Source organism: Quercus suber, unplaced genomic scaffold, assembly GCF_002906115.3.
Source record: "Quercus suber isolate HL8 unplaced genomic scaffold, Cork oak 2.0 scaffold_43, whole genome shotgun sequence".
Classification (NCBI taxonomy): domain Eukaryota; kingdom Viridiplantae; phylum Streptophyta; class Magnoliopsida; order Fagales; family Fagaceae; genus Quercus; species Quercus suber.
Window position 1 is genome coordinate 1860689 of NW_027069508.1, and position 9794 is coordinate 1870482.

The 9794-nt window shown below is 34.3% G+C and overlaps 2 protein-coding genes across 2 annotated transcripts; both read left to right on the forward strand.

The window, feature by feature from the left end:
- Positions 1 to 894: 894 nt before the first annotated feature.
- LOC136066679 (NAC domain-containing protein 35-like) lies at positions 895 to 3440 on the forward strand. The gene is made up of 3 exons (XM_065771397.1): positions 895 to 1316; positions 1545 to 1813; positions 2547 to 3440. Exons 1-3 carry the CDS (start codon positions 1073 to 1075, stop codon positions 3237 to 3239), a joined length of 1206 nt encoding a protein of 401 aa, XP_065627469.1. The 5' UTR covers positions 895 to 1072; the 3' UTR covers positions 3240 to 3440.
- A 3261-nt stretch (positions 3441 to 6701) lies between these two features.
- LOC112007079 (NAC domain-containing protein 35) lies at positions 6702 to 9246 on the forward strand. Its single transcript, XM_024039389.2, has 3 exons — positions 6702 to 7122; positions 7351 to 7619; positions 8353 to 9246. Exons 1-3 carry the CDS (start codon positions 6879 to 6881, stop codon positions 9043 to 9045), a joined length of 1206 nt encoding a protein of 401 aa, XP_023895157.1. The 5' UTR covers positions 6702 to 6878; the 3' UTR covers positions 9046 to 9246.
- Positions 9247 to 9794: the final 548 nt, after the last annotated feature.

Consider the following 9794-nt stretch of genomic DNA (forward strand, 5'->3'; position numbering starts at 1 on the left):
CCCAATTATTGACATTGTCACGGCCATCACCGCCTTCACCATAATTACTGTGTTCATATTTACATGAATTACTAATGATTTCATATGTTTATATAATCAAAATATTAATGTTTTTAGAATGATTTTCAAAAATATTATGGAACATTTAAAAATAATTTTTTAGAAAAAGAAAAATATTTCCTTGTAGAAAATTTTAATTACTCTGGAAAACTATTTTTTTTTTCAAGTTTCAGGTAAAAAAAATTAAGTTTAAAGTATGGGTTTTTCACCAATCCATCCAGGGAGGATTATAAAAGAAACTAACTTAAAATATTGCAAATTTGCAGGCTCTTTATGACGCTGCACTTGAAGAATACGTAAAGAGTATCAATGTAATGTATAGTCATTTAGCTAGGTGACCAATAGCAATTCATGTGTCATAATTTGGTGAGTGGGGTATAGTTTATAAAGCTAGCACAAAACAATTTTCATAATCATTTTTTCTAACGTAGTTATAATATATAATAAGTTGTGATTACATCATTTTCGTATGTGTTTACTCTTGACACCATTTTAGTAGTAACAACAACATACTACAACAATTTAAAAATAAAAAAAATAAAGAGAGAGAGAGAGAGAGAGAAATGATGTATTGGTAGAGTTATTGAATTTATAATTTATAAAGTTTGAATTGTAATGATGGAAGAAAGGTCCAAAGGCACCGCTAAGGGGGCTGTGGCCACCCTGTCCTACTTTGAGATGTCATTTTCTCCTCTTAAAACACATGTAGGGCCTGAAAGCTATGTAGATCTTTCTATTAACTCCCTATCTCCAATTTTCTTCTCTCTTCTTTCTTCCTTCACTATGCAATTTGTGAGAGAGAGAGAGAGAGAGAGAATTTTCTTCTTCTTTTTTTTATCTTTTTTTTTTTCTTGGTACGACATTTTAACCATCTCTTATCCTGCCTACCACTTGCTCCCGTCAATATTCGTACTACTGATTACTCAGGGCATATATAAAAAGTGGGGAAGACAGAGCTTGTTTGCCAAAGCCAAAACCCAAAAAGGGCTTCATTATTAACTTCTTTTAGTTTATGGCAATTGCTGCAACAACTTCAAACATGAGCAACGACGAAAACAACATCAACAACAACAAGGCCGCTGATGATGATGATGATGATCATGAGCATGATATGGTTATGCCCGGATTTCGTTTCCACCCCACTGAAGAAGAACTTGTTGAGTTCTACCTTCGCCGTAAGGTAGAGGGCAAGCGCTTTAACGTTGAACTCATTACTTTTCTGGATCTTTATCGCTATGACCCCTGGGAGCTTCCTGGTAATTACCAATATATATACTTGCCCCCCTTTTCAGGCATCCTGTGTATATATATTATTAGCATGTGCAATTTTTTTTATATATATAGATATCTATTATCTCACTTTTTCTGTTTATATATAGATATGTATGTTCATATATATGTTATCTAGATAGCTATAGACATATATATATATATATATATACATATACTTACTGTGTGTATATATATATGTTTGTGTCGGTTAGCCTTGGCGGCCATTGGAGAGAAGGAATGGTACTTCTATGTGCCTAGAGACCGCAAGTATCGAAACGGGGATAGGCCTAATCGTGTTACAACTTCTGGGTATTGGAAGGCAACTGGAGCTGACCGAATGATTCGAAGTGAGAACTTCAGGTCAATTGGGTTGAAGAAAACCCTAGTTTTCTATTCTGGGAAAGCTCCTAAGGGCATCCGAACCAGCTGGATCATGAACGAGTATCGCTTGCCTCAACATGAAACTGAACGATACCAAAAGGTGTGTTATATATGAGTCTATATATATATATATATATATGAATCTAGTTACTATGCATCATCAATCTTCAAAGAAAAACTCTAGGGAAACTAGTAAGCGATAATAAGCATGAGACTCTCAGTTGTTGATGGACAGTCATCATACTCTCTCTCTCTCTCTCTCTCTCTCAGTATTATTTGCTACTATTTTGATTATGCTACATCAATATCATAAACCCTTATAATCAGAACAGAATTATAGAGCCTAAAAGTCCAATCTTATAACTATTTTCTTTTCACTAACCCTTATTCATAGATCTTTAATTAATTGATCTTGATATAGAACACAATCTCTTCTTTTCAAGAAATTTCTTGCAAAGTTTGAGATGTTCAAAGGTTCACTTCCAAGACATGGATCTTATACAACACGCAATATAATACTACCAATACTAAAACTGCAAGGTGTGTGCGTGTGTGTAAGAAAATCAAAAGGATAAAGATAAGAAAATTTCCAGGAAAGCTACTAACAATCTGAGTATTCAAATCTTTTATCATTTAATTGGGTTTGTTTAATCTTTCATCATTGAAATTAATAGAAGCATGCATGAACTCTAAATTCAGTGACGCATAATTAGGGAACATATCATGAATTGAATACAACAGAATCAAGTAGTCACTTATTTTTACTGAAATTGCATGATTCATCACCAACTCCTACTTCTTTCCTTCCTTCCTTCCTTCCACTTTCTTTTCAGGCAGAAATATCATTGTGCCGTGTGTACAAGAGAGCAGGAGTGGAAGACCACCCGTCTCTCCCTCGCTCTCTTCCATCGAGGGCATCCTCATCTAGAGTGGCTCAGTCAAGTAGAAAGCAGCATGACTTAGTTCAGAGTTCCATATTGGACAACTTCCAAGCTTTTGGAGGAGTACTACAATCACAGCAAATTGAGGAGGAGAAGTTGAAAGAAGCAGATGGAATAAGCAGTAGTACTAACAATTCAGATGATGTCACAACAGCTCTTGGGCTTTCCAAGCACAATAATAATGCATACCGATCAGCTCCAATTAGCCCCACCCAGCTGGGGCTACCAGCTCCAATGGAAGAGGAAGGAATGCTCATGAATCACTCAAAGCAAGCTTGTAATTCTTTAGTCCCCACTTGCACCACCTTCTTCACTACAGCTGGCTCATCATCTATTAATGCGGTGGATGATCTCCATAAACTAGTACATTACCAACAAGCTTCAAGTATGATCGGTCAGCAACAACAGCACTACTACAATGTTCACCATCATCCATACCAACTCCCTAGCTTGCTACCACAGTCTTCACAACCTCTGTCCCTCAATACACTACCCAATATGCTTCCAACTGCCTTCTCCGACAGACTGTGGGAATGGAATCCAATTCCAGAGGCAAACCGAGAGTACACAAATCCCTTCAAGTAATCAAATGAACTGATCATTATACATAGATATGTATTAAATACTCTATGTTAATTCTAGTGATTTATATATATATCTAATTAAGTCTCAATGTTCTTAACTAATTAGCTAGCTTTCATATTTGACCTATATTGATCAATATGATTTGTGGCTCTACTAGGGTTTCAGATTAAATGAGAATACAACTTGATCCTTCTAGTTAAATTTGTTTTTAGCATCTCAAGTTCTTGTTATATAGCCCCTTGTGTTGTGTTTCAACTATGTTCTAACTAGAAGAGCTGTACATGCTGGTGCCGGGCTAATACAAATTGAATGGTTCTGAAAAAACTTTTCACAATAATATATAGTACTGCAGAAAAATGGATCAATTCCTAAATGCTAGTTTAGTTCATTCGGTGACTTCAAATCCATTACTAGCCTCAAAAGTTTTGGGCTTTAATTAGTATGCGTAGATAAAGGTATCTGGATAGAGATCGAATATTGCAAAGAAGTGGGGTTAGACCCATATAGCCCAAGCCAACGTACAAAAATGGAGGCAGGAAGATTGTCCCATTTTGCTTCTCTGGTTGGTGAGGGGACTAACTAACCCCCCAAAAAGAAAATTGGTCTTACTTCTTGGTGTTTCTTAGCTAGATAAAGGTGAAATGCATGTAAATCAGACTTCTTTTGAGGGTTCAGTCCTATGAGATAGTATCTCTAGGCCCAATACTTCATTCTTAAATTCCATTTTCACTGCTTATACTTATGAACCTTAATTTGGATAATCAATTGGATTTTAATCATTGGAGATATATACAGAACTATTCTCTCTATAAAAGAATATAAAGTAATATTAGAGATATGATATTATTTTATATGGCATATTGTGATTGAAGTAATATTATTTTCATTTAGATTTATTACTGATACAAATTTTAAGATAAATTGCAAATTACACCTCTAAAGTTTGAGGGTGTTTGGATTTTATCTCCTGAAATTTGCAAGTGTTTAGACTTTATACCTTAATGTTTCAGAATTTGAATTATACCCCTAAATTTTTGAAGTGTTTAGATTTTACACTCTAAAGTTTCAAAATTTTGAGGTGTAAAATCCATACACTCTTAAATTTTACAAGATAAAATTCAATTTTGAAATATCATGGTATAATATTCAAACACCACAAACTTTAGAGGGTAAATTTCAAATTCTAAAATTTTAAATTATAAAATTTAAATATCCCCAAACTTTAAAGGTATAATTTGTAATTTATCCCAAATTTTATTATACATTTATTATTAATTATGTTAATAATTAACAAAAGCATTTTGCAGTACTGTCATCGATAAATTTAGAAACAACATTTTGTTGCCATTGGATATAAAACATAATTCTCATAGGGATTTGGTCTAGAAATAGCAACTGTAGTCTAGGACATATATAGCTGTGAAATAGTATTTAGCGGTAGTATGCCATAATTATTACTGCAAAGTCAACAAAACCCCGCATGTGCACCCTTTGTGGACGTGCATGTGTGCATCACATTGAGTACGGCATTTTAAGGGTTTGCTAGAGAGGTCCATGTATTGTAACGCTTGTGTGTGCACTATACACTACGCTTTTATGGCCTAAAATACTTATAGTCCACATGTTTGTTATTCCTCCGCAGATTTAAGACATTGACATTCCAAAAGGTTATAATGAGCTACAAATTTTCTTGGAATTTAGACTTTAGGATGAGGAAGCTATAACAAGCAATAACACAAAGCATTGTGCCACTATCATCAACAATTATAAGCATACCCTAAACACACTCTAAAACCCTCAAAAGTGCAAACTAAACCAAATTCCATCACGTCCAAAACAAACACTTTACTCTCACAAGCCTAACCCCTCATAAACATTAGACAAACTATCAACTTACACACACAAGTATCTTTCAACCTTAAAAAGAATTACTAAATCACATTAAATGTAAAAAAAAATATTATAAATAAATAAATAAAATAAATAAAAACTTTACTCATGTTCTTCTAAAAGTATTTTTCCTACATATGGGATGAAGGGGTTGTGAATTATAGGATAGGAACATGATGAATGAAGTGGAGAAGTGCATAAAGAGTATTGTATGGTCATAAAACCTATTACGTTAAATGGAAAATTTCATAAGACTACTGTATAGAACCAGTTATGCTCGATGGTAACGAATGTTTGGTTGCTATGAAGTAACATATTTATAATATGAGTGTAGCTAATATGAAAATGTTAAGAATAAGTGAAAATACACCCCTAGTTAGAAACTGCCTTAATCAACACATAAGTCATAATACATTTGTCTATCTCAATTAAAAAAAAAAAAATAGAAAAGCCATATTACATTTGTTTGTTTCATTAAAAAGCTTTTTTTAAAAAAAACTTTTCTGTATCTTTCAATGTTTTGTATAATAAAAAATCTTGATCAATGAAAAATAACTTAAAATTGATGGAAATTGAATTTTACTTTTGAGATATAGAAAAAAATTTATAGACAAATATTGTCATTGTCGTTGCCCGCTATCACCTTCACTTCCACTGCCTTAATTAAGATCATTACCCCCAATTATTGACATTGTCACGGCCATCACCGCCTTCACCATAATTACTGTGTTCATATTTACATGAATTACTAATGATTTCATATGTTTATATAATCAAAATATTAATGTTTTTAGAATGATTTTCAAAAATATTATGGAACATTTAAAAATAATTTTTTAGAAAAAGAAAAATATTTCCTTGTAGAAAATTTTAATTACTCTGGAAAACTATTTTTTTTTTCAAGTTTCAGGTAAAAAAAATTAAGTTTAAAGTATGGGTTTTTCACCAATCCATCCAGGGAGGATTATAAAAGAAACTAACTTAAAATATTGCAAATTTGCAGGCTCTTTATGACGCTGCACTTGAAGAATACGTAAAGAGTATCAATGTAATGTATAGTCATTTAGCTAGGTGACCAATAGCAATTCATGTGTCATAATTTGGTGAGTGGGGTATAGTTTATAAAGCTAGCACAAAACAATTTTCATAATCATTTTTTCTAACGTAGTTATAATATATAATAAGTTGTGATTACATCATTTTCGTATGTGTTTACTCTTGACACCATTTTAGTAGTAACAACAACATACTACAACAATTTAAAAATAAAAAAAATAAAGAGAGAGAGAGAGAGAGAGAAATGATGTATTGGTAGAGTTATTGAATTTATAATTTATAAAGTTTGAATTGTAATGATGGAAGAAAGGTCCAAAGGCACCGCTAAGGGGGCTGTGGCCACCCTGTCCTACTTTGAGATGTCATTTTCTCCTCTTAAAACACATGTAGGGCCTGAAAGCTATGTAGATCTTTCTATTAACTCCCTATCTCCAATTTTCTTCTCTCTTCTTTCTTCCTTCACTATGCAATTTGTGAGAGAGAGAGAGAGAGAGAGAATTTTCTTCTTCTTTTTTTTATCTTTTTTTTTTTCTTGGTACGACATTTTAACCATCTCTTATCCTGCCTACCACTTGCTCCCGTCAATATTCGTACTACTGATTACTCAGGGCATATATAAAAAGTGGGGAAGACAGAGCTTGTTTGCCAAAGCCAAAACCCAAAAAGGGCTTCATTATTAACTTCTTTTAGTTTATGGCAATTGCTGCAACAACTTCAAACATGAGCAACGACGAAAACAACATCAACAACAACAAGGCCGCTGATGATGATGATGATGATCATGAGCATGATATGGTTATGCCCGGATTTCGTTTCCACCCCACTGAAGAAGAACTTGTTGAGTTCTACCTTCGCCGTAAGGTAGAGGGCAAGCGCTTTAACGTTGAACTCATTACTTTTCTGGATCTTTATCGCTATGACCCCTGGGAGCTTCCTGGTAATTACCAATATATATACTTGCCCCCCTTTTCAGGCATCCTGTGTATATATATTATTAGCATGTGCAATTTTTTTTATATATATAGATATCTATTATCTCACTTTTTCTGTTTATATATAGATATGTATGTTCATATATATGTTATCTAGATAGCTATAGACATATATATATATATATATATACATATACTTACTGTGTGTATATATATATGTTTGTGTCGGTTAGCCTTGGCGGCCATTGGAGAGAAGGAATGGTACTTCTATGTGCCTAGAGACCGCAAGTATCGAAACGGGGATAGGCCTAATCGTGTTACAACTTCTGGGTATTGGAAGGCAACTGGAGCTGACCGAATGATTCGAAGTGAGAACTTCAGGTCAATTGGGTTGAAGAAAACCCTAGTTTTCTATTCTGGGAAAGCTCCTAAGGGCATCCGAACCAGCTGGATCATGAACGAGTATCGCTTGCCTCAACATGAAACTGAACGATACCAAAAGGTATGTTATATATGAGTCTATATATATATATATATATATGAATCTAGTTACTATGCATCATCAATCTTCAAAGAAAAACTCTAGGGAAACTAGTAAGCGATAATAAGCATGAGACTCTCAGTTGTTGATGGACAGTCATCATACTCTCTCTCTCTCTCTCTCTCTCTCAGTATTATTTGCTACTATTTTGATTATGCTACATCAATATCATAAACCCTTATAATCAGAACAGAATTATAGAGCCTAAAAGTCCAATCTTATAACTATTTTCTTTTCACTAACCCTTATTCATAGATCTTTAATTAATTGATCTTGATATAGAACACAATCTCTTCTTTTCAAGAAATTTCTTGCAAAGTTTGAGATGTTCAAAGGTTCACTTCCAAGACATGGATCTTATACAACACGCAATATAATACTACCAATACTAAAACTGCAAGGTGTGTGCGTGTGTGTAAGAAAATCAAAAGGATAAAGATAAGAAAATTTCCAGGAAAGCTACTAACAATCTGAGTATTCAAATCTTTTATCATTTAATTGGGTTTGTTTAATCTTTCATCATTGAAATTAATAGAAGCATGCATGAACTCTAAATTCAGTGACGCATAATTAGGGAACATATCATGAATTGAATACAACAGAATCAAGTAGTCACTTATTTTTACTGAAATTGCATGATTCATCACCAACTCCTACTTCTTTCCTTCCTTCCTTCCTTCCACTTTCTTTTCAGGCAGAAATATCATTGTGCCGTGTGTACAAGAGAGCAGGAGTGGAAGACCACCCGTCTCTCCCTCGCTCTCTTCCATCGAGGGCATCCTCATCTAGAGTGGCTCAGTCAAGTAGAAAGCAGCATGACTTAGTTCAGAGTTCCATATTGGACAACTTCCAAGCTTTTGGAGGAGTACTACAATCACAGCAAATTGAGGAGGAGAAGTTGAAAGAAGCAGATGGAATAAGCAGTAGTACTAACAATTCAGATGATGTCACAACAGCTCTTGGGCTTTCCAAGCACAATAATAATGCATACCGATCAGCTCCAATTAGCCCCACCCAGCTGGGGCTACCAGCTCCAATGGAAGAGGAAGGAATGCTCATGAATCACTCAAAGCAAGCTTGTAATTCTTTAGTCCCCACTTGCACCACCTTCTTCACTACAGCTGGCTCATCATCTATTAATGCGGTGGATGATCTCCATAAACTAGTACATTACCAACAAGCTTCAAGTATGATCGGTCAGCAACAACAGCACTACTACAATGTTCACCATCATCCATACCAACTCCCTAGCTTGCTACCACAGTCTTCACAACCTCTGTCCCTCAATACACTACCCAATATGCTTCCAACTGCCTTCTCCGACAGACTGTGGGAATGGAATCCAATTCCAGAGGCAAACCGAGAGTACACAAATCCCTTCAAGTAATCAAATGAACTGATCATTATACATAGATATGTATTAAATACTCTATGTTAATTCTAGTGATTTATATATATATCTAATTAAGTCTCAATGTTCTTAACTAATTAGCTAGCTTTCATATTTGACCTATATTGATCAATATGATTTGTGGCTCTACTAGGGTTTCAGATTAAATGAGAATACAACTTGATCCTTCTAGTTAAATTTGTTTTTAGCATCTCAAGTTCTTGTTATATAGCCCCTTGTGTTGTGTTTCAACTATGTTCTAACTAGAAGAGCTGTACATGCTGGTGCCGGGCTAATACAAATTGAATGGTTCTGAAAAAACTTTTCATAATAATATATAGTACTGCAGAAAAATGGATCAATTCCTAAATGCTAGTTTAGTTCATTCGGTGACTTCAAATCCATTACTAGCCTCAAAAGTTTTGGGCTTTAATTAGTATGCGTAGATAAAGGTATCTGGATAGAGATCGAATATTGCAAAGAAGTGGGGTTAGACCCATATAGCCCAAGCCAACGTACAAAAATGGAGGCAGGAAGATTGTCCCATTTTGCTTCTCTGGTTGGTGAGGGGACTAACTAACCCCCCAAAAAGAAAATTGGTCTTACTTCTTGGTGTTTCTTAGCTAGATAAAGGTGAAATGCATGTAAATCAGACTTCTTTTGAGGGTTCAGTCCTATGAGATAGTATCTCTAGGCCCAATACTTCATTCTTAAATTCCATTTTCACTGCTTATACTTATGAACCT